The 25,083-nt window shown below is 46.9% G+C and overlaps 2 protein-coding genes across 2 annotated transcripts; one reads left to right on the forward strand and one right to left on the reverse strand.

The window, feature by feature from the left end:
• Positions 1–260: 260 nt before the first annotated feature.
• LOC149363723 (uncharacterized) lies at positions 261–9,555 on the reverse strand. Its single transcript, XM_089573677.1, has 2 exons — positions 9,436–9,555; positions 261–908 (listed from the first exon to the last, which is right to left on the reverse strand). Exons 1-2 carry the CDS (start codon positions 9,466–9,468, stop codon positions 420–422), a joined length of 522 nt encoding a protein of 173 aa, XP_089429803.1. The 5' UTR covers positions 9,469–9,555; the 3' UTR covers positions 261–419.
• Positions 9,556–10,341: 786 nt separating this feature from the next.
• On the forward strand, positions 10,342–17,400 carry Lnk (SH2B adapter-like protein Lnk). Its single transcript, XM_089573678.1, has 6 exons — positions 10,342–11,270; positions 12,307–12,408; positions 12,631–12,746; positions 12,944–13,014; positions 14,892–15,295; positions 16,939–17,400. The coding sequence occupies exons 1-6, from the start codon at positions 10,509–10,511 to the stop codon at positions 17,233–17,235; spliced, it is 1,752 nt and encodes a 583-aa protein (XP_089429804.1). The 5' UTR covers positions 10,342–10,508; the 3' UTR covers positions 17,236–17,400.
• Positions 17,401–25,083: the final 7,683 nt, after the last annotated feature.

The following is a 25,083-nucleotide window of genomic DNA, read 5'->3' on the forward strand; positions in this document are numbered from 1 at the left end:
TTTTAGCGCTCAGCTGGATTGCTCATGCGCTGGATTGAGCTTGCTCGTACAAGATGCCGGAACTGCCGTAAGTCTTATTGACAGATTCATCTACGATGAAGGCGCACACAAGAGTACCAGGTAATTCAGCTCGAAGCGTCGCCAAAATGCATCAGCACGTCGAGAATTTTCAACGGTAGTCATAGCTTCAATAACCCACAAAAGCAAGTGCGTGACATCGGTGGGTATTGCACAACCCTTTCAGCAAACACTACAGTGGCTCAGCAGGCAGCTGCAACGGTGAGTGATCAACTTTATAGAAACGTTGTGTGTGCCAACTATAGACAAATACCAGCAGTGTGCACCCGTAGACGAGGGGGTGGGGGTACATCTACCGGTACAAGTCTGCAATGCCTACAATGCATGTGCATCTACAAGATTCACAGCCTGGACGAATCTTCCCCGTCGCTGTCCACGCACTGGCCGTCAAGCCCGTCGCAGGGCTCTTCACCGTCGACGTCGTCGTCGGAAGCGACGTCCTCGACGGGCAAGCCCACGGTGCCGACGACCGCCAGGTCCACGGCGCTCGTGTACCAGTAGTCGGTGCGGCGGGTGTCGTACACCACCGTGCTCTTGTACACGGTGCGCGGCGGCAGCGGCGGGAAGCAGAAGACGGACTCTCCCTCGCGCACGGCCACGGTGCGCGGCAGCACGAGGACGTCCTCGCGGTACGCCGTGGGCTCCATGGTGGCCGTGTCCAGCACCAGAGTGACCCCGTACTCGGCTTCGACGAGACGCGGCCGCAGCTCGACGCTGGTGCGGAACTGCGGAGGGTCCCGGCCGTCGGCCACCACGCGTGTCTTGACGCTGCGCTCCAGGGACGGCCCCCGCTCCATGGTGCGAACGTCGTCGCGAAAGTTGAGCGCCACCTGCATTGCGCGCACGTGAAGTGCGTTCATTAATTCGCATTCGAATTTTATTGAGATTTTATCGAATTTTTTTTTTCGAATTTTATCGCGCTGTCGTCATACTACCGTCGTGCCGCTAACGGAAATAAATTAGCTAGGAATAAATTAGAAATTAGCTAGCTAGAAACAGAATTATTATCTAGAAATAGAATTAGAAATAAGTTAAAAATAATAGAAATGACTATCTAAAGAATTACCCTTTGGAAGTGCTTGTGCAAGTGCTCTCGGCTTTGTAATGTCACATGACTTTGATGTATAAATTTCGTGTTATTTTCTACAAAAACTTTTGTTGCGAGTCAGCGCTCGTCTGTGGTGTATCTTTCTTTTGTTCTTTCTTCTGTTTCGCGCTGTACCACCAACGATGAAGAAATAACGGTGTTGCCTATAAATGAGCCCATCGGAAGGCGCTGGTGTTCACCAACTTGAGGTAAGAAAGATAAAAAAAACACTGCGTAAACTTCATTAATGCGATAGCATTAAAAGCCCCATCGGGCCAAAATGCGTTGCCAGTCATAAAGTTCGTCCATTGGCCGGAGGGAAGTGACGTCATCAGACTGAAGCATTCCCTTTGGCTGGAGTGAAGTGACGTCACTAAACAGGTGACACCCATTGGCTGGAGGAAAGCTACGTCATCAGGCCGCAAGTGAAGTCATTTCCGGTGAAGACGTCAAATGCTGTTAATACCACCGCATTGCAAAACAAATAATAGAATTAGTTGTCCCTGTTAATTATTTCCTATTTAAAATAAGAAAACAGAACTTGCCATGGTACCTTCACCTCATTCGCCGTTCTTGTTCGCGTGCGCATACACGTCATCACTGTCCAGATTCACGAACCCCGCCCAGTTCATTCGCACTGATAAATTTGTTTTTTTTTCTTTCCGCGAACAGTGAACTAATTGAATTCGTCAACACAGTGAAGGCTGTATGGCACGAAGCGATGCTGTTTCTTTTCTGTAATTTTGTTCATTCTTGTTTTGGCCCCCCACTCCTCCCCTTAGATGTTTGGTTATCTCTAAAGGCCAATATGCGATGCAGGGGCGATGCAGGTAACTAATAAATAAATAAATAAATCAGACAGATGACAGGCAAACGACATCGCCTTCCCTTCCACGTCGTTGTGACTGTCACGTCGTGCCGAAAAGCAAATTACTCTTCTACAGTACATTAATACATTGCGGGGTCCCAGAAGTTAATGATCATGGGCGAGGCCAGCGCACGCAACGCGGAGGCTAAAGGCAAAGCAGTTCGCAAACAAAGGGCACAAATCAGGGGCGCACATGTTCAGTTGAGGTAATTTAACGGCAATTTCATTCATTCAATGCCAGAAAAAAATCTCGCAAAGATGTCATTTCTCTTATTTCAAAACTAATTTCACAAACCCAAACTCAAGGCTGCACACAAAATCTCCCACAGTTGTACTTATCACGGGGGAAGTCAATGACTGGCCCATCAACCAGTCTGAACGACTACTTGGTTTAGTGAGTGATCGAATGACTGTTATTCGTAAAGGAAGCAAAGCTATTAATTGCACCGCAACAGCTTACTTAGAAACTGGCAAGCGTGGTCAATACTCAGCGGTCGAGGCAGGAACGGAGAATACAGGGCACAGAGAAAACAGCAGGAAGTAATAGTCGTAAACAATGAAGCTTTCAGAGTGTGTTATTGTACACGCCAATATAAATAAACAGGGTTCCTCGTCTACTGCTTCCGTTCTACGGATAGTAATCCGAACCTCTGTATCAGTCCTATTTGCGTTCAATAACTTTCCCTACAATAAAAGAGCGGAGCTTCGGCTCTGTGTACTTCAGATTTAAAAACACGGACAATAGACACCTAACCTGATGCATGCGAAAGCCCAGGACCATTTCCCAGAATGGGGGACGCTTCTTGGTGGCAAAGATGTCTAAAGAAGTACGACTTCCCTGCTATTCAATCTTTTTCCAGAGAATGCTGACCCCCGTCTTACGCAAACTAAACAGTCACGTACGTCTTTTTTTTTTAAGCGCGCTTCACCGCATACACTGAAGCAATGCGGTGAAGCAACCTCTCCGGGACCAAACAGAGGGCGAGAAATGATGATTGAGCGGGATAGTTTCCTCCGTACGAGGTACATCACTCGCATTATGCGCATTTGCTTGTTTTTCTCGCTAGAGATAGCTTCGCAGCGCTTTCTTTTTACATCGCTGTGTTCGTGCACTCCGCACTGCCTGCAACGCGCCGAGGGTGACACCTATACGTACAACGGTTTACGCTATGAGGTAAATGATTAATTAGCCGTGACGTCCCATAAAAAAAAAAAAAAAGAAACATGCGCGGTCAATGCAGGCAGCTCCGGCGTTTCGACCGGCAGTAAAATGAACAGCTTTCGGCAGCACGCTCAGGCTCCAACTGTTTACTGAAAAGGCCCCGACTATATATTAGGTGTTGCATGTAATAATCACCGCGACAGTACATTCCCAGGTCATGCCTCACGTCGTTAACCGTGAAAAGCTGATCTCCTGGGTGTGGATAGCGGGCGGTTGGGAGCGAATGATGAGCGGAGAAAACTACTGAAAATAGAGATCGAAGGCAGCTGAAGAATGAAGAACGGAAGTTAACGCAAAAACTCAAAAGTACAGGCTCTTAAAAAATATCGGTCCACATTACACACCGAAACCAGAGCTTACAGAGAGCTGAAACTAAAGGAAAAGCGAAAATCTAAAACTATGAAATCAGGCTAGCTCATAAATACAGCTAACGCACTTCTCAAAGGGACCGACAATGGATCAAAACATGCTTGTGATGAGATTATATGGTTGAAATGAAAAGGTCTTACGATATACTAAACAATAAGGCATTTGTAGCCGAGATGCTTTTACTATACGTTTTCTTGTACTAGTATCTCGTATGCTGCTAATTGCTACCATTTGTTTTTGCATTCTTGATTTCTTCCTGCCATAGCTTCACGCGAGGCTGCAGTATTTATAAATAAATAAATTAGGCACAGATATTGGCATAAAATCAGGTAAGGCGGTGTCCTTCGGTAAAACTTGTGTATCAGTCTATCGCACCCCGTGACCACATACTGGCATACACAACCTAGTAACTGCTGCAAAAGGCACTTTTTTATTGCGAAAGCAATGCTGCTTGCACTTTTCTGCCATCGATGGAGGTTAATCCTTCGTTCCGGCGCAGCTGCGGCGCGCTACCACGTGACCGCGTGACGTCACGACAAGAGGAGAGCTGGGGGCCCAACTCGTCTCATCGATGGAGGCTCATCCTTCGCTCCGGCGCGCTACCACGTGACCGCGTGACGTCACGACAAGAGGAGAGCTGGGGGCCCAACTCGTCTCATCGATGGAGGCTGATCCTTCGCTCCGGCGCAGCTGCCGAGTGAGGGCGCTCGCTAGACTGGGATAAAACGGGGCTGCGGCTGTGCTCCTCGCAGTGCTGTGCTATGTCGGAGGATGCGTACAAGGCGATGCTGGAACGGTGTGCCGCGGCCAAGCGACGGCGCCGTGCCGAAGAAACAGACGAAGGAAGGGAACAACATTATGTACAGCGCGAAAAACTAAGACAGGGGAAGAAACACGCAAACAAACAAGCGCTGACTATCAACTGAAAATTTTATTAGGAAACTCGTGGTTATAAAGGCTTCAACCCAGCACGCGCAGGCGCACAAAGCATGAAACAACAAAACAACAAAAACAGCAAAACAGAAACAGCAAACCAAACCACACGTGCGCATTAGCCTCATTGCACTGCCGCAGTACTATCAAGATATTCCAGTTCTACCTGGTGTAACGCCACCGAAGGTTTTGCAACGCATGGAATGCGCGATGTGGCGATCAGATACGCCTCTACTATTTCCCGGCACTTCTGATCCCTGTGCCTGAAGACAACGTCAGCACGCCCCAAGTCAGGAGTGCACACGCTGTCATTTTCCTTACTGCAGTCACGGCAGTGCAGAGCGAGATTAGAAGAAGCGGCAGACGTCCCCAGCGACCTCTCGTGTTCTCTCAGGCGGACGTTGAGGCACCTTCCAGTCTGCCCATAATAAATTTTCCCACATGATACAGGTATTCTGTACACAACGCCCATGTTGCACGGCACGTATCTGTTGGCGTGTCTGACAGCGCATGCTCCTGCAATGGGCCTCGACTCTTCCATCCTTCTCCTGACCGCGGCACAAATCTTGCCAACCTTATTTTCAACAGTAAAAACTACTTGTATGCCAAACCTGCCTGCGACTTTTTTTAGACGATGGAAGACACCATGCAGATATGGAGCCACGAGTCTGGTCATTCGAGGCTTGTTAAAGATGGCATATCAATGTCATGCCTTGGGTCATCGTTGAAGAAGTCCTGCCCACACTTGGTAGAGGAAAGCTTCTACGCACAGGTTTTTAGGCTCAAAGAGGCTGGCTTTCCGGTACAGGGCCTCGCGCGTCTGGCGGAGAGGCTCTTGGTGAAGATCAAAGGGGGTTGCCAAAAAGCCCAGGAAAGTTCCGACCACAAAAAGGTTGTTCCCATTCCATATCTGCATGGTGTCTCCCATCGTCTAAAGAAAGTCGCAGGCAGGTTTGGCATACAAGTGGTTTTTACTGCTGAGAATAAGGTTGGCAAGATTTGTGCCGCGGTCAGGAGAAGGATGGAAGAGTCGAGGCCCATTGCAGGAGCATGCGCTGTCAGACACGCCAACAGATACGTGCCGTGCAACATGGGCGTTGTGTACAGAATACCCGTATCATGTGGGAAAATTTATTATGGGCAGACTGGAAGGTGCCTCAACGTCCGCCTGAGAGAACACGAGAGGTCGCTGGGGACGTCTGCCGCTTCTTCTAATCTCGCTCTGCACTGCCGTGACTGCAGTAAGGAAAATGACAGCGTGTGCACTCCTGACTTGGGGCGTGCTGACGTTGTCTTCAGGCACAGGGATCAGAAGTGCCGGGAAATAGTAGAGGCGTATCTGATCGCCACATCGCGCATTCCATGCGTTGCAAAACCTTCGGTGGCGTTACACCAGGTAGAACTGGAATATCTTGATAGTACTGCGGCAGTGCAATGAGGCTAATGCGCACGTGTGGTTTGGTTTGCTGTTTTTGTTGTTTTGTTGTTTCATGCTTTGTGCGCCTGCGCGTGCTGGGTTGAAGCCTTTATAACCACGAGTTTCCTAATAAAATTTTCAGCTGATAGTCAGCGCTTGTTTGTTTGCGTGTTTCTTCCCCTGTCTTAGTTTTTCGCGCTGTACATAATGTTGAACCTTCACCAACTCGCCCAGTTTTCTGTTCTGCTAAAGGGAACAACGGTTGGCGAAGCAATGTGCGTATGCTGCAGAATGGCGAGCACGCCGGCTTGCTGCGTGTGCATCTACAAGTTCAGAGTCAAAAGCCATTTCTTTACGGATCACCAAAGCGTGTTCATCGGAATAAATAAAACACATTTACAGTAGACCCATGTTGCGTCCAGAGTGAATCCATACGGGAAACCATATTAGCAGAACCAAGTCGTGACCAGAGTTGGGCTATACGGGAAACCATGTCCAACTACCAGCAGAACCAAGCGCAGAAAGGTGTTATTGCTTTCGCAATCAGCCAGGCTTAACCAAGCTAAGCCTTCAGCCAAATTTTTTATAATACTGCTTCTTATCTTTGATTGGAGCTATACGTGGTCTTCAGGGTCATCAAGCAAACAAAGTCAAAGTTGAAAAACGGCGCTACCTTTGCATCGACAAGTGGAACTGAAAAGAGCAGCAACCCTTATAACACGGCGGCACGGATCAGTGGGTTGGCATGCCCCCGAGTGCTTAAGAATGCGTGTAAACGTACGCCTTGACAGACAATGCGTCTGCATGAACCGCATCAACATACACCTCAAGTATTTCAAAAGAAAAATCTGCATTGGCTAAAAGAAAGCACCCCATATTTCAGTAATGCAACATTTCTAAAGGCGTACGCCAAAATACTAGGGGTGTGCAAAATGTCCGAGATTTTCGAATAGCGAATCGAATTTCCTTTCATTCGAACGAATCAAATAGTACACCGACAAAATAATTTAAAATGAATTGAATCCGTTTTCAACTTCTCGAATTGTTTTCGAATAACTGGAATGAAGTTTTATACGACTATTTAAAAAACGGGGCCCACTCCGTTGGCGCACAGCACGCTATTGCGCGATCGGTCTGCGCAGGGAAGGGAAAGGGGGCTCCAAACAAAAAGGAATACAAAGGGAGTAAGTTATCCTGTAGCACACTCCCTTTTGCGCTAGAAGACAGCTCACTCTACTTTTACTCCCATATAGGCACATTCGTGTTTACAGCGCATGCTAGCTGCAAAAGGTAAATTTCCCCTGCGTATGATATGACGGTCACAGGGTTAATGCACTGATTTCGTGTTTAGCGCCCCCTATACTCCGTTTCATACATAGCAGGCAACGCTGCCAAAGCTAGCGTGCCTGTTCGCACACGCTAAGTCCGCGCGCAAAAAGTAGTTCGCCAAACAACCAAAGCGAACACAAACATATTTCATAGCGACAAATCTTAAGTGCCGTGACTGGCACCTCCTGTACTTCGTTTTAGCTCTTGCCACATTTTCGTCCTGCGACGCACCGAGATTTCGAGAAGAAAAAGTACACGTTGCGGTATGATACGCGGTTGGTAGGGCGAATCGCTTCTACTAAATCCGCGCCCAAAAAGTAGTTCACACTGCGTGAAAATTATGGCCAGAGAGCCCGAACACTAAGCGCCTCACAGCTTCGACCGTGTTTTTCAATGCTACTACATCGTTTTATACCGCTTTGTGCTCGTCCAAACAATGACCGGAGTTTCGAGAAGAACGAATGTTACGTGGCGGAGTAATTCAGTTTCGCGGACGCACTACTTTAGCGACCTCCGCAGCGTTGCCTGCTATGTATGAAACGCAGTATAGTGTGGATCGTTGTTGCGTCTTTCAACATCTACAGCTTTAATTTCATCGCTAGCGCTCTGGCGTTGCGCATGAATAATCGTTTTGTACGAATATTCGCACAAGCAGCGAATCATCACACATATATTCGATTCGTATTCTACTATTCGATTCGTATACTCGATTCGAAAAAGTACTATTGGCTCGCCCCCTACAAGATAGCTATCGCATTGTTCAACAAATGATTTCGGCATTAATTTACGTTATCCTCGTGCTATCCCCCCTGCGCTCACCGCCTCCACAAAAATTTCAAGACTGTCCATGTGTTTTCCTTCGTCCCGGCGCAATTAAACCACGTTACCCCGCCTTCCCTCCCTCTTTCGGAGTACCTGTCTGGAGTCCTTCGTAGTCTTCCACACTGCAGGATCAACTGATCTTGTACCTTCGAACCACCGACCTGCCGGGCGCATAATTTACTGCCTGCGTAAAGTATCACACTGCACACCACGGACTGCCTACCGAACGTCTATAAACTCTCTTAAGAAATGTTTGTGGGGGCGATCATTGTTCGGCGTTGGGATACACAACAAAGACTGCCTTCACTGGTAGAAAAAAAAAAAACAACTTATTCTTGAAACACTTCACGGCGTTTAATCCGAACGATTCGCAGGTCTTCCGAATTATGCCCATACAAGAAAGCTCACCGAACCTAAGCACGCCCGGTTACAAACTGCAGCAACGGAGGACGACTGAAACGGTAATTTTATCTGATTATTTAAATAATTAAGCTTTTTAATTACTTCGTTAATGGCATATAGGACGATATTACAAAACTGAGGCTATCTTTGCTTTCGTGCTTGTTTCCTGGAATTTAAAAACTCACTACATTACACACCGACTGGCTTCAGTTTCGCAATATCAACATATATGTGCCCAAATAAAGATCTGAAAGTATATAAAAATTTGTTGGAAAGTCAAAAAATGCAGGTAATCTTATGCACGACAGCACAACCTAGCTTCGCAGATGCTGTCTGCATGGTCATTCCGAGATTATTAAAGTAATTGTGCAGAGCGTAATTGCGAACACACGGTATACAACAGCCAGTATGCGCCAATGAAGTAACTATTGCTCATGCCTCACGGGCGTAATTCGCTAATTACAGTTGCCTTCCTTTCCCTTGAGGAACGTGAAATCATTCACTTTAACGATGCAGGTTTTCCGCGCTTTCTTGAAAAGCGGTGACATCGCACAGAGCATGCGCATTCATGTCGCCGACACCGCAGAAAAAATGGGTGTTTGAATTCTGGCGCCATGCCCTGTAAGCCTCAGCCTACGACGCATACTACCGGCGCCGGTGAAAAATAACCCCTAAAAGCTTTCATGTGCCTGCTTGCGTTACGTTGATCAATGCAATTAACTTTCTAAGCACTGAAACTTGTTAGCGGAGGTCATGTCAAAATGTAAAATCCCCGATAGAATAGATTTCGAAATGGGCGCGGCTACCCGCTCATCGACGTGCCCACCTGTTGATACCAGTTTTCAGTAAACAGAAAACCATTCGACTGATAGCGTGCTTTTCAGCACCAGAGCAAAAATGAACCTTACCACACTCATATGCGTCGACATTTCTTCGCACATCCTTTTATGAGCGCCGAGAGTCCGATCAAGCGGCAAGAGGCGAAGCTAGATTACCGAAGACATGCAAGAACGGAAACAGCAGACGGAAATACGTCACGTGATGGTCATTTAAAACCAACGCTGTCGGCGCTAGTCGGCGCCACTCCCGTAGAACCACCTATGGAACCACTGCGTGCATAGATGGAGTGACTGCGTAGAACGCTCGCCGAGCCCTGAACTGTCACCGAGTCGTTACGCATTTAAAAAATAAAATTCAGAAAGTTCAGCTGTAATTAAGCTCGCGATCAAACTAGGTGCGACTCTGGTTCATTCAGCGCAGCCAGTTAAGCCAACCGTGCTGTGTAAAAACGAGTTTGTTCTCGCAGGATACCGAAACCAAAAGCTAGAATCAGTGCCAGAGACTGCAGCATATCTCATCAAAAACATTCTAAAAAATCGCCCTTGAAAGATAATGGAAAGAAAACAGTGAGAAGAGCGTTCGTGGGAATTATCAGTAATTGACTGCAAGTAGATGTTGAGGAGATTAGGGAAGAAAAACAATCTACGTCATACGCAAGCAGTGTTGCATGCGCTGCTAAAACCGATGCGGACAAAACAGCGCGCGCGTGTGTGTTCAGGATGTTTAGTGTGAAGAGTAATAGCGTTCAATCTTTTTTTTTTATGCATTGTGTTTTTCTTTTTTCGCCGCAGTACAGCCATAGCGCCACAAGTCATCTCTACAGCTAGCGCGAGTGATGTTTAGTTGACCTGCAGCGCCGACGTGTTTTTCTCGGGCTGAGTGACGTACGTTTCCCGAACTACGCTGTTGTTTACCGTGCTGTAGTGCAGGTGAGTGGATTATGAGCGGGCGCAAGCAGCAGTTTCACCTTGCTGTGTATGCGTTGCGCTTCTGGGTTTCAGCGTCACCAACAATCACAAACACACGGCCACAATGGCGGTGAACTGGTGCCGCTTGCGCGTCGGCGGGTCGTTCCATCGGCGGAAGCGGCCGACCGGGCGGCAAGCAGGGCTGCACGCGCAGGGAGCATGCCGCTAGCAGCATGGCCAGCTCACCGAGCGGCGGCGGTGGCGACGATCGGCCCCACTGGTCGGACTTCTGCGAGAAGCACGCCCGTGTGGCAGCCGCCGAGTTCGCCCACAACTACCAGCTTTTCGTGGCTGATCACCAGGACCTGGCCCGTGTGGTGGACTTCCCCGAGTTCGGGCGCCGCTTTGCTGATGTGTTCCAGGAGCACTTCGAGGCCGAGGTGCGACGGCGTATTGACGAGGTCGGCGGCAGCGGCGGCGGCTTGAGGCCGCTGAGTGCTGCCAGCAACGGCGGCGGCTCGCAAGAGCCGCTCGGCGCCGTCGGCGCAGCGCCGAGGTCCGCGGCCAAGACGCCGAGCAGCGCGGCGTCTTCGCAGGACAACTTGCGCTCGCTCACTGTCAACCACGAGGACTACAGCGACCTCTCCGAAGGAGAAGCTTCGCCCAAGGCGCACCATAGGCTCTTCTTTCGCCGGCTGTCGTTCAAGGGCCTCAAGCGTGGCAAGGGCCTCTTCCACAAACAACACTCGGACGAGCTCGAGTTATCGTCTCATGCGCCGCCCCACCATCACGGGGAACGACGTAGCAAGGGGGACAAACATCACCACCACGACAAGGCCAAGCTGACCAAGATCGTCGTCGAGCACGTCAAAGAAGGACTCGTCAACTATGTCAGCGGCGAAAACATCGACGGCCGACAGAAGTGGGAGAAGTGCCGGCTTGTGCTCGTGAAAACCATCGGCGGATACCTGCTCGAGTTCTACGCGCCACCTAAGGTAAGCGATCCCTAGTGTAAAACCATCGTTGCTTGAATTTCACATTTGCGAAGTGTGGTTAAACTGCCTTTGGAAGAGGCGGGAAAAAAAAAAAAGGAAGAGAAGGAAATCGACGCTGAAATCGCACCGGACGTGCTGTGATCGAAATGTATCGAATTCTTGACGCGTGAGTGGAACGGAAAGTCCCGATGCAAATGCCTGTCCCGTTGATTGTTTACGTTGTCTTGCGCTGTCTGTGGACGCACGGATTGAATATTCCAAGTTCCAAAGGCGTGCGTCAGAGTCGCATTCTCGGTTTTATCGCAACCGAGCTGCCTGCTTTTGGGGCAGTGTCCGAGGCGGCTGTTGACTGACCTCCCGCGGCGGTCGCTCCACATACGTCGCCGCTTCGCTGGCCCTGGCAGATAAACAATAACAGCCGGCTGTATAGCTGTATCCAGGGTCGACGCTGTCAGATCCGGCTATAAGCAGTGCGACCCTGGGAAAATAGAGTAGTGGAAATTATTGCGTACTCGTGGTCACTTCGCGCTACGCATAGGAGACGTAGAGACGTTTAATTATCAGGAAGCGCCTTGAATAGAAATGAGGAGTCTGTGCAGTTCCCAAAGGAATAAGGAGGGAAGAAAACGAAAAAAAAGAATGCAATGTTTAAAAATGGTACATATTGTCGCAAAATTAATGTCGAACTGTCTTTAGTGAATAAATCAAGTGTTTTGAGTAGAGTGTACTAGTACACTCTAGTTTTGAGTCACACCATGCCACACAAAGGGGCATATAGAAATTAATGAAAGCTGCACAAAAAAAAACAAAAAAAAACACTCTACTTTTTACGTTATTCAATGCCAGCCAGGTATATTGGATAGCTTTAGCTGCTTACATGCCTTACATGCCTTTAAAGGGCAAATGCCAGACATTAGATGCTAGGTGATGTTTTTGTGCATTTATCGTTTGAGTAATTGGCGAGTTAATATTGCACCAGGTTGTTAGCAGTGGTGCATCAAAGTCAGCTCATGCAGTATCTGCTTTTCTTTTGCAGTCTCTAAGGCCGCGAAGTGGCGTGTTTTGCTTCCTAATTCATGATGCCAGGGAGACTACTGCTCTGGAGATGCCTGACCACGAAAACACTTTTGTGCTCAAGGTATGTACTGAGTTGATTACCCTTCTTGTCTTTTGTTTGACATGAGATAACTTGCTACCGGAATGTCTAGAGTGTCGGTGCCTTTCTTCTGTTTCCGGTGAAAAAAGGGAAACCTTTACATGTCATTGTGGTGCAGATGGCAATGTTTTTTTTTTTTTGAAGATGACGGTCTCAGTAGCCACACCAGGTACCAAGGACTACTCTGCACATTCTACTTTGCAGGCTGAGCATCACATTGAGTATGTTGTGGAAGCGCACGACGCAGAGAGCATGAAGTCATGGCTGTCTACAATCCGCTACTGCATGCGACATTTGGGTGATGCATCTGAGGATAATGTGTAAGTCGTAGCTCTCTTCTTCCTGGTCACTTTTCAGTAAGTTTCTAAAATATGCAACTCTGTAGCTGTGTAAATGTTGGCTAGTTGGCTACATGATTTAATTCGGTGGGGAGTAACTTGTGACCATCTAACTGGCACTGCTGAGGTTATAACCTCTGCTTGCCCAACTATTTCCTAATGCTGTACCGCATTTGCAGAAGACCCAGGCTGACTACCTCGCCGTCAGAATCCTTGGCAAGGCTCCGAGAACAACATTCGAACCCCAAAAGTAGGCAGTGTTGTTCATATTTTGCTTTTGCAAATCACTTGTAGTCACTGACCATTCGGTTTATTTTGACATTTATTTCGTATGATTCCCATCTTTTCTAACTATTCTGCCATGGGTTATCTCAATAATGACAATTGTAGTCAATGATTTTTTATTTGAATTAATGAGTAAGTTGGTAATCATTAGAGAAACAATTTACGTTACAGGTTGACATGTATACTGGGGCATTCATGTGTGTATTACGTCTAGCTTGTTAACTGGAAAGATGAAGAAGCGATGGTTTGTGTTCTACCTAGTTTTGAGATTATTAGTTTACTTCCTCCTTTTTATCCTAGTTTGATTCAGTCACCATGGTTGTCCGCATGTTGCTAGCAGCTCTGTACAAAGTGCGCACTTATGCTTCTTGTGTGCTAGCGTACTTATTTTGATATGAGACATTGCTGACAGTGATCTATGAACTACAGCTGTGTGGAAAAATTTTTCACATTCTGGGAAGTACTAAAAGAAGAAAAAAATAAAGCTCATGTACAACAGATGTCTGAACCTATGTCCTCTCTGCTGTATTCGATGGTTTGAATGAAAGTCATAGAATCCCCACTGGACCTGTATAACATGTGATATTTTGTGCTTACCCAAGTACGTGTTAGTAATACCACATAGCCACTGTCATGATTTAGGACAGAATAAGCTGTGGTGTTGCTTAAAGGTGCACTGAAGAGGATTCTGAACTTGTCTTTTTGGCGCGGGAACTCGATCTACACGTTCCTAGCATTCTTAGAAACTGCAACTTATTGCCCTGTATGGCCGATTTCCCTGATTAAATCGAATTAACGTCCGGATCCCGCCCTTTTTTTTGAATTCTGCCTCGTACGATGGGCGGAGTCGACCAACGCGTGGAGTGCATTTCAGCCAGCTCCGTGGAGGCTTTGCTTTCGCTTTATTTTGTTTTTTAGGTTTCCATGAATATATAGTTTCATTCGAAGATAATATAGCCGCAAGATAAGCCCGCAGAAATAAAAATACGCGCGGACTATTTGCTACTACGGACTACTACGTATTACTCCGCCGATGGCACAGCGGCAAGCCGCCACGGGACTGGGTGAAAGGCACTCCACGCGTTGGTCGACTCCGCCCACCGTACGAGGCAGAATTAAAAAAAAAGGCGGGAGCCGGCCGTTAATTCGATTTAATTAGGGAAATCGGCCATACAGGGCAATAAGTCGCAGTTTCTAAGAATGCTAGGAACGTGTGGATTGAGTTCCCGCGGCAAAAAGACAAGTTCAGATTCCTCTTCACTGCACCTTTAAGTATGGATAATGTGTACTGTAGACAAATACAAAACAGTCCAAGCTACCCGAGTCTTCCTAAAAGTTAGGAGATTCTACCAAGGTAGTTAAAAAATTGATAGATGATCAACGCTGTGATTTGGAGAATTGCTATTGCTGTAAAAATGCAGTTTCGAGGAACATGCCACACAGACAAAACTTTATGGTGCTTCATGCCACCCTTATTGCAGTAGTTATGATTTTTCAATAGATGATCAGGTAACTTCACGTACTCTTCATCCGAGACTGGCAGTATTCCAAGGTATTGTGAATAACAAATAGTTTGACTCAAGGAGCGGCGGTCACTCAAGCCACCTCCCTGTGCTTTAACCTGCACCTTCTTCCTTGAATGGAAAACCTCAAGAAAACTGTACATTGCAGCTCTTGTCGCATTAATTTATTTTGAAAGCAGCTCAGTCCTTTTGCCATGCCATTCTATAATGGCTTCTGTTCTTGAAATTCAGTGCATTAGGGAAAAATCAGTGGAGTTTTAAACTGAAGCGATTGGTAAGAAAGGGTTTTCACGCCTGCAGCTTGTGGTTTTCCTTGCAGAGGCGCCTGCGGAGGCAACAGCTGTCGTCGCCACGAGCGACCTTCCGGCAGTCCGGCCAGTTGGAAGTGGGGGCGACGGTGGGGCTGCAGCTCTGCCTCCGGCAGTTGCCCCCATCGCTGCCGTCGCCGCAGGGACGGGCAGTGCAGAGCCAGCGGCCGCTTCTTCGCCCCCTGCCGTCGATGGCGGTGCATCGTCAGGAGGCGAGGGTGGCGGCGGCGGCGGCGGTGACCTGTACCAGTCGTTGCGCGAGTACCCCTGGTTCCACGGGACGTTGTCTAGGAGCGATGCGGCACAGTTGGTGCTGCGTGAGGGACCCCTGGGCCACGGTGTTTTCCTCGTGCGCCAAAGTGAGACCCGAAAGGGGGAGTGTGTGCTCACCTTCAATTTCCAGGGCAGGGCTAAGGTGAGTGCAGAGTTCTTTTTTTTTTTTCCCCTTTTTCTTTCAATTTTTTTTCGACAAGTGCTTCGGGATCCAGCTCACTTCAGGACCATAGGTCGGCATACTCACTCATGAGTGCACTCATATCCACTCACTCACACTCACGTCTGTGAGTGTGAGTATGAGTGAGCGGATGCTAGTGCGAGCGGTCGTGAGTGTGAGTGGATGCGAGTGCGAGCGGTCGTGAGTGTGAGTGAGTGGTTGTGAATGGTCGTGAGTGTGAGTGGGTGGATTTGAGTGTGAGTGGTTGTGAGTGGTTATGAGTGCAAGTGGCCGTGAGTGAGTGGATGTGAGTGTAAGTGCTTGTGAGTGTGAGTGGATGTGAGTGTGAGTGGTCGTGAGTGTGAGTGAGCCACTCCTCATGGTGCCAACCTATGTTCAGGACATTCGATCAAGTTGTTGCATAACCAGTGCAGACAGGTGCCCGTTCAGCTGAAAACTTATGGAATGTAATATTAGCGATAAAACTTAATTGCATTAATTTCAGCCGGAATGTACTTATGCAGACAAATTCATCATCATCATCATTGGCCAGGTCATGTCCACTGTGGGAGAAAGGCTTCCTCCAGTGCTCTCCAATCATCTTGTGGTCACTGTACCAAAACCCGATTTTCTAGCTAGCTCTGCGAAATGGTTTGATACAGGGAAGATCAGCTTTGAGAACTGGCTGTGTAGATAATGCAAAATCTAAGAAAGATGTGCAAGTACATCTTCGAAATGCATTTGTACAGGCATTTTAAGTCATGAACGCGTCCAAGACCCTTTGAGCACTAATTAGCTTGAATGAGGACTTCACTAAGCAGTAAGGGGGCAATATTATGGCAGTAGAAGGACGCATTGTGCAACCCATCGACAGGTGGGAGTTGGGTAGGTATGAGAAAATGAAAGGTGAAGTAATTGTCCTACCCAATTGAGCGCTTGGATTTCGTCATTTGCAATGCGGCCATTTTAAAAATATACAGGGGTGGTCGAAGCCATGTCTGTACATATTGACTGCCCTTGAATACATTGTATTTTTTGCAACAAATGTGGCAGCCCACTTTTGGAAAGAGCTGTGCACACTTCTGCAGCCAATGCGGTTCGCTTATTTGTTCCGAGATTTCATTACTGGGATGCTGCAACTGTAGAGCCACATTCGTTACTTCTCTTGAACTGTGTTTTGATATAAACTATGTATAAAACCATATATGATAGGCGTGTCAAGTTGGCGCTGAGGAGGGACTGCTGACAGTGAGAGCTTGAAGCCTGGAGGGGGTCTGACTGGCCTACCCTAGCTAACCTGTGCTGAACCCACTCCCTTTGCTGTTTGTTTCTGCCCCACATTGCAAAACTTCATTTGGGGCAGAGTTACTGAAATCAGATTGAGGTAGAAGTTGTGGGAATGTGGAAGGAGGGGCTTTAAAACGTTCAGGGATGTTTACAAACCGTGTAGTTGTCAATTTTTTTATGCCTGGCCTTCAGAATTAGCCCGTGTCACTCCCTGTTAGATTTTCTTGCTCTATTGCTAAAAGTTTGCCATAGTTGAAGTCAGCGGTACTTGCTCCCATACAGAACCAGGCATGCATGCATGGGAGACAAGAGCATTAGTTACTGTATTCTTTCCACAGCACCTACGCATGACGCTGAACCCGGAGGAGCAGTGTCGGGTGCAGCATCTATGGTTCGAGACCATCTTCGACATGCTGGAGTACTTCCGGATGCACCCCATTCCGCTCGAGTCCGGCGGCTCGTCAGACGTGACGCTGACGGACTTTGTGCTTGCCCCCGGTGCAGGCGGGGGCGCTGAGGGAGAACTGCTCACTTACAGTGGCTCCGTACGCCTCCACTCGTCCTCACTGGACAACCTGCAAGCCGCCCACTTGCCGCACGGCCGCGCCGTCGAAAATACCTACTCTTTTGTGTGAGAGCACTGAACCCGTGCAGCTGCACTGTGTCACTTTTTCTTTCTTTTTTTTTCCCCCCTTTCCACTCCTTTCAATCCAGGATGACCTAGTGTTGAGGGCACTTTTGTTCGGAACTGGAGGATTTGCCCTCGACATTGACGAAAAACGCGCATCAAAGGAAATGAACTGGGTTTCTCACTGTGCGTGGGCACCCTCCCCTGCGCAGTGTGTCCCCTGCGCAGTGTGTGCTGCTCGTTGGTCACTGCTTGTGAAATGGGAAAGTTTATGAATCGCAGCCAGCCAAGCTTTTCTGACGGCGCACTGGGACGCTGTTTACGTAGATGCGCTTGTGACTTCCACTGTTCGTGCCGTGGATTGTTATAGAAGCTCCCGCTGCTGCTGCTGCTTGCTGGTAGCACTGCAAGCATTCGCTTAGGTGGTGCATGCAAATTTGGTGCTTTTAGTTGATGGGGACTCGAATTTGTGATTATGTGTTGACAGCTGTTTGGCTGGGCACTGTGTCCTGTGACTGAAGCAAATACTCCTCCTCCTTTTGCGTCAGAGACGCGAATGCTGTTGCACTTGCCAAAGAAGTCTGCGCAAGTCAGTGTCCCGTCTCCATTGCTCGGTGCATGTTTATGCCATGAAAGATTGCTGCAGCCCTCAGTATCATATACTAAGTGGGTGTTATCAGAAACTTGGAGGCATTGACGTGGAGGTGACTTAAAACTAGCCAGGAGCTTATACAACAGTTTGTGGCTGGCACAGTCTATAAAAAAGGGACATGTTTTTTAGGTCTGTTATTACTTTTTTTTTTGTTCGTGACAATGGTGTACAGGACCTCATGGCCAACAGAACGGATAATTTATTGCTGCACTCTCTTTTACCAAAAGTCTTAGTTTTGGTTTCCACAAGCTGTGATGCCAGAAAAAGGTACATGAAACTGTCACAAGTCAGGTGTGTTCACAGAAGAGTGATGCCTTTGCTGCGTACAGAAATGCCACAAATCACGTGAGCCCGCAGCATACAATACAGCAACGTATGCGTCAATGTTAGGGAGGTTTCCACAAGCTGTGATGCCAGAAAAAGGTACATGAAACTGTCACAAGTCAGGTGTGTTCACAGAAGAGTGATGCCTTTGCTGCGTACAGAAATGCCACAAATCACGTGAGCCCGCAGCATACAATACAGCAACGTATGCGTCAATGTTAGGGAGGTGCACATGACTTGTGGCAGTTTGGCATACCCTTTCAGACACCACAGCCCATGGAAACTGAAACCAAACCAAAATAAATTAGATATTTAAAGCACTCTACCACTTGTCTTTACCAGCTCTCTGGTTCCTAAAGGTGTGTTTATACTTCAGCATAGCATATGCACACCCAAATGTCACACTGGCCAAAGGAGGACCCTTTAGACTGCAGTGGCAAATAACCACCTACATGTTCGGTGGCATTGGGCGCACCGCACCCGCGCCGATTCAGAGCATATCTCTATTCCCCACTGGATGCCAGCTGCACCAAACCGGCCCACCAAGAATGCATTGTGCACCTGCTCTCATTGCCAGCTCACTGCCTCATGAATTGCACTACAGGTGGCGTGCAGGACGTTCTGTTTATGCACTTTGGCAGTCGCATGGCACTGCGCCGTGTCGAAGCAACTGGAGTGTTAAGGGGCCCGAATTGTCACCTGGCGCAACATCATCAGTCCGAAATTGGACTTCCAACAGCCGCTTGCCCTGCAAGCCAAGAACATCGGACTACAAATGCACCTTCGTACTCCACACACCATTGCCGTTAGAAAACAGAACTCTTAAAACTTGGTATCCCTACTCCCTTAAGTTTCAGAGGGCTGTCAAAGGGGAAAAGGGTGGCATCATGTCATCACACTGAGTACTTCTTTGAATTCCAGAGGAGTAGGTGATGCGCAATGGCTGGTCATTGATGAATAATGCCCTAGCAATGGAAACACACGCCCGTGCAGACTCTTGGTGGCAGTCTTCGGCAAGACGGCAGCATTTGAATACGAACAAAGTTTTTGAAGCCAGCAGTGTTTTGCAGAAGCACTTGTTCAACGAGGCAATGATTGTGCTCGTCCAGAGCTGCACAAATGCTTGTGCAAGTTCCCCATGTGCGAGCATGTTCCGATATAACTGTGAGCCAGAGCTTACCAAGGCATGTCCATGTGCTTACTGTTTTGATAGGGGCATTGTTGTACATTGAGTGGTTTAGTCTACAGTGTGCCCTTCCAGACTTTTTGGAAGTGTGTTGTTTCAAGACGTGTGCTGGCTGCCGATGTTTTTCCTGTGAATACAAATGAATTGAGATGTGTGCTGTTGAAGAGAGATCTTCTGTCCTCCAGTGTGCATGGTTTCAAAGAAGCAAAGCATAGGTTACGCATTTCCAATATGTAGAAATGCACACCCTGTACAGATGCTTCCAATTAGATCAACATTTCAAGGCTGACCTGACCATTCGGTCACAACTGAGCTGTGATTAAAAGCCTGTGCTGAAAATGTTTCCCGCACAAGTAGTCATGTTCATGCAGTGGAAAAAAAATAATAATTGCTCGTGCGATCTTTTACTAGGAAGAGATGCATTCTTTGCTCGGCCAGTTGAAAAACTGTTTTGCAAAGCTTGTGACATACCTGGACTGTTTGGAGTGTGTCACTGCAGACTATTCTGCTTTGTGATTGTCCTTCCTAGCCTGTGTAGCTGATAGTGGCAGTTGGGGGACTGTTGCTGTGCAAGAGTTGGAAAATCTCGGAAACTACGGGACAGTTAAAACTACCGTCAGGTTGTAGTACTTAAAAACCACCTTTTGGTAGCGAAGTTTTTAACCCATCAGCGCCCTTGTGTTCAGGCGTGTTTATTTTAATTCGCGAAGCACCATTGTCGGGGCTACATATAGTGAGAAGTGGAAGTGTGATCAAGCATAGTGAATAGAGTTTGTTGTATTCACTTTAAAGCAAGTGCATCCTGCAGACAGTTTCGCTAATGCTTGCAGTGTGACGTTGCACTAATGGCACTAAAGGCAGCTACCACTTATTGAAAATGACACTAAATTTGTCCGCGTGACAGCAGTATAAGATCTTGGTCACCGTGCAGGCAACACTGGCGGCCCCACATCAGCTACACATGCTTGAGTTAGGATGGAACGCTGGTGGCACATTGTTTTGAGAGTCACAAGTTTAAAAAAAAAAAGGATTAAAGAGAATAAAGGCGGAACCCAAAGATGAATGCTTGGCTGTGCAGGACGAGAGGGTAACTGGAGGGCACTTCTCGCTTGCTCAACATGTACATGTTGTTTAATAAGTGTTTTTAACAGTCTACCAAGCATGATGCGCCTGAGTGTTCCTGAATGCTAGTTCTTTCAGTCGCATTAAAATTGCCAAAACTCACATCTCCCGACTTTTCACGTGTGTCATATAGTGTGGGGCAGCCTGTAAACTTGGAGCCGGCTGAACATTTACGAGGGCTGCTAACAAAGCTTCCCAACCTGGGCATTAATCTGTTTAGTGACGGCATTATAAGGTACTCCACCAGAATGAACTTTTAGAATGTAGTGCTCTCCCACGAGCACATCACTTTATGATATGGGCCCTAGCAGCGACATGCGCTCCCTCCACCAATGCATGAGGTTTTCTGCATGCCATCATAGAAGAATGAGGGGGGGGGGGTCTGGATCTCACACTACCAGACTCCTGGCTGTTTTCCCAAGACAAACGAACTATATTAAAGGTATGTGCTTCGTGTCTGACGAAAGGGTAGGTCACCCATGCATTGCAAAGTTGGTGTTGTCAACGGCCACTCTTATTCTACGACCACGTGCAGAGACCAGTGTACCCAGCAGTGAATCTGAATCACTGCTGATGAGGACTATGTCGAAAAGTGGCGTGCTCTTTGCAAAGGTGATGTCTCATACTTTAATTCGGATCCGGTATATTTTGATTCCAACTCTCGGTAAGAAAGTTGGAGTCCAGGCGGTGGTACTCGCTGAACACCCCTTGCAGTTACAGTGAAGCTGTTAGTGGCCCACTTGTAGCGTAAGCGGCGTTGTTGGCGTAACGCATCAAGCGACCATCTTGCACTCACGTGACCAGGACATCACCGTCGCCCCATGTGCCCTGTGCAAGTGTTGGTGAGGTCCTTCTATTTCGTCGCAAATAGCAAAAGCACCAGCGGCTACACTGATGAGACGCATTAACGAGAAAGCGTAATCGTAGAGGCATTTCTGGAAGAACGGAGCGAGATGGTGGCTCTGCACTTTATTTCGTGTTGCTGCTAGTAGCGGGCATGGTAATGAAAACAAACCCAGGAAGACTATTTGTATGCCAGCCTGGCTCATCACATGCAGCCATCATCCTGCTACTGCATGAATGTTGCAGTTTTGTTCATACTGTGCAACCTTCTCTGGCTTGCATGAATTTTCATGCATAGCTAATCTGCCTTTAATTGGTGCTGTAAAGTTAGCATCAGCTTAATGGTGGTCACATTTTACAAGCGCTCTTCTCTCGACAGCGTTTACCAATCACATTTTGTAATTTATGTCAAGTAATATACTTTGCCAACCAACAAAAAAGCATTGTGGGACTCTTGAGCAGACATGAAGGTCTGCAACAATTGGAAAACCACACCTTTCACTTATTCTCAAGCCGAGAAGCCAAGCTTGCATGCTGACATTCTTCTTAAGTCAACTCCAGCAGGTTGAATTTGTGCATTGGCACAAAGCTCCCAGTGGGGGTGCTGTTCTGATGTTCCTTTACATTTGCAAGCACAGAGAACCTCTGGCTTGAAGTGTGTCTTAAGGGTAGACTATTCTTATTCCACAGTTGCATTGAACTGAAGCACGAGGCAGTCTAAATAAAGTGGAAACTGCTTCGCATACACCAGCAAGTAGGCTTCTAGCCCATACTTATGGGAGCAATAATTGGCAGATACTAACAGTGTTCCTAGCCATGTTCAGCAGCAGTGCACATGCCATTGCAAAATTTCACTGCGTTCTTTACAACATGTCAATGAAGTAAGCGTTGGCACACTGCTAGAATAACATGTCTATGAACACTACAGAGCTTTGTCATTTCATTGCTTTCGAACAGATCAGTAATTAGTAAATTTATGGGGGTGGAGGCTCATTAAGCCAAGCATTTACCACACAGCCCATCACGAAAATAAAATGATACATTTCAGTTGCACCAATAAATGCAATGACAGCCTTGCCTGGCAAGGTGCAATATCATTTCGTAAACTGCCGAGGTCGATTTAAAATTATAGTAATGACATATAACTTTCATGTCCCTGTATAAGAACATGTAGTTTAACATGTACAGACAGCCTTGTAGCAGTGAATTATAATGCTGTCACTGTACATATCAGCCTTCAATGTGTTGGCAGTATTCATAAATTGCTCTGGGCATTATGATGCTCTAGAACATGAAAGCCAAAAGTGTAAGTAGTCTTTAGCATCTTATACAAGGCTTACACTGGGCTCCACTCCTGTTTCTCAAAATTTCTGCCAATCAAAAAGTGCAACAAAACAACAGGTGCTGTGAGCAGATGGGTTTTCCCAAAAGTCAGCAGCATCCTTGTCTACTTTTTTTGCGAGCCAGGGCAGTTTTCAATGACAAAAATACTACAGATGGAGTAATACAAAATAATTGTGTATTTTTTACTGCCTTTTAGAATTTCCAGCATTTGGCACTGGCAGCTGTGGATAGGCACCCCTCGTTAGGGGAAGCTAACTTTGTTGGTACACCAGCGCATAGCTATGTGACACGGCATCTTGCAATTCTTGATTGTTGGATCAATGGATTTACCAAAGTTGCGCTGTAGGCTACGAGACGTGCCACGGTGGTGGGCTCTGAATTAATTTAGACCACCTGGGAGTTTTTAATGTGCACTGAACTCTCGGTACATGGGGGCAACAATAATGTTTGCATCTCGCCTCCATCAAGATACATGTGCCACAGGCGTTAATGAACCTACGGGTCACGCTTCCAAGGGTTATGGGGGGAGGCCCACAATCTTCCGAAATCAAACTCCCCCCCCCCCATCAAATTTCGTGGCACCGCTCCTGCTGACGTGTACCCCCCCCCGGTTCTCTCCCGTGCTGGATACGTGAAGGTTCCTTGGGCTCACCAACCAAAATGCCACAGCCACTTGGCCACTGTGGCAGGTAATTCGCAAGTCAGGCTCAGTGAAAGGAAAATTTGGAAATGTGGAAAATTTGCTGCAAAAGCTCTCAAACATGGAACACGTATACACTGCTTGCTTACTGCAGGCAAGTACCATCATGAAGGTGATATACTCGGAGATCAGTGTCTTTTGCATTCATCAAAAATGGCTATAAGAAGCCAGTTAAACTCCCGTTTGTGTGCTTGATTTTAGAAGGCAAAATGCCAAGGTTCGAAGCATACAAGCCTAAGAAATGATTAGCACACATCAAAAACACTTCTCTCTGAAGGTAACATTGTCGCAGTTAACTACAATCATGTACTAATAACATTATCAAAAAAAGCTTATCTCTGATGGCAACATTGTCAGTTTACAATAACCTAGTAATAACATTGGTTTAGGTGGGCAAACAGAGCTCCGCTTTTAATAACCACCACCACATTTTGGGCATTCAGCACTTGCCAATTTTGACAATGTGCATAATATAATAAACACTAAAAGGTAACAAAGCACATTTACGATGGCAAGTCATTATAACAGTTTATTGAGCTATCTATCTTCTCCTAAGTTCCATAAAAAGTTTTTTTTTTGTGTATCCATGTGCCTGAACATGCTAAAAACGAATTCCTCGCATCCTCAAAACTCCGCTATTATAACACATCATTCCTGAGCAATCATCATTGCTTGTTCACTGTTCATGTGACGTGTGTGCATGCAATGTTCAGCACTCTAACGAAGAACACACACAGGAGAGGAGACAACAGAGAAAGCTTTACTGCCACCATTGCAACATAACAGGAGGCACATCAACCTAACAAGGACTCAAAAGGGAGGCATCTACATACAAAAATACTCGGTGCAGTAGACTCGCTCTATACAATACGGGAACAGCCTGTGCCCTAGGAGCAGGCTGACCAAGTTGCACAAAAATAATACTCTGCAGAGTGGTGTACAAGGCATTCGCATGTGTGCATTCTTTAAACCCCCTTCCCTCCCACCAAAAAAATGACTCGATATGTGTCTCATTGTCAAGCATACACAACATTTGGGCTGTAGAGTGAAGAAAGCGATATATATCTGTAAGACTCTTTTCTTTTTCCAAAATTTTTCATACGACACATGGAGTACACAAGGATATGAAGCTTCTTTTTTGTGCTGGTGTGACACAGCTTCAGATGAAATACATATGACTTTGCCAGTGCAAACTTAGGTACACTAATTCTTCTTAAATTAGGAGAAACATTAACTTTCGCTTCCAGGCTTCACAAAACTAAGCATTCTGATTCCAAACATCTTGTGAAGCTTCGACATTTTTGTTATTCTGGCTTGTAATTCTTTCTACTGTGTCATATCTGCATATTCATTGCCCAATAGCTTACAAGCTTTATTACCATACTACATTCAATCATAAGAGCCTGTACTTCCATCTTTGTACACGTGAACAGGCTTCAGCTGCCATTATGACTAGGCTTATGTGCAACATGTCAAACACCCTGGATGCTAAAGAGAACAAAGTCCAATGAAACAAAATGTTACTCGCTCATGGAGCATATCGAGTACAAAAGCTCAAAGCTTGTTCTGGCTATCGTGTGTTAACATTTTAAACTGCATCTCTTGCAAGTCATGCCCGTTTCTGCATTGCGCTGCACATGTAAAGCCACACTCGCAGTTATGGTCATGCATGCACAAGACAAAA

Source organism: Amblyomma mixtum, chromosome 2 (assembly GCF_055824585.1).
Source record: "Amblyomma mixtum isolate Tamu chromosome 2, ASM5582458v1, whole genome shotgun sequence".
In the NCBI taxonomy this organism is placed as follows: Eukaryota; Metazoa; Arthropoda; class Arachnida; order Ixodida; family Ixodidae; genus Amblyomma; species Amblyomma mixtum.

Coding starts and splice junctions, on each gene's coding strand:
- Lnk (XM_089573678.1), top strand. CDS start 10,509: ATGGCCAGCTCACCGAGCGGCGGCGGTGGCGACGATCGGCCCCACTGG. Junction 12,409..12,630: donor AAAACACTTTTGTGCTCAAG/GTATGTACTGAG, acceptor TCTACTTTGCAG/GCTGAGCATCACATTGAGTA. Junction 12,747..12,943: donor GATGCATCTGAGGATAATGT/GTAAGTCGTAGC, acceptor CCGCATTTGCAG/AAGACCCAGGCTGACTACCT.
- LOC149363723 (XM_089573677.1), bottom strand. CDS start 9,468: ATGTGCGAAGAAATGTCGACGCATATGAGTGTG. Junction 909..9,435: donor TGTCGACGCATATGAGTGTG/GTAAGGTTCATT, acceptor CGCGCAATGCAG/GTGGCGCTCAACTTTCGCGA.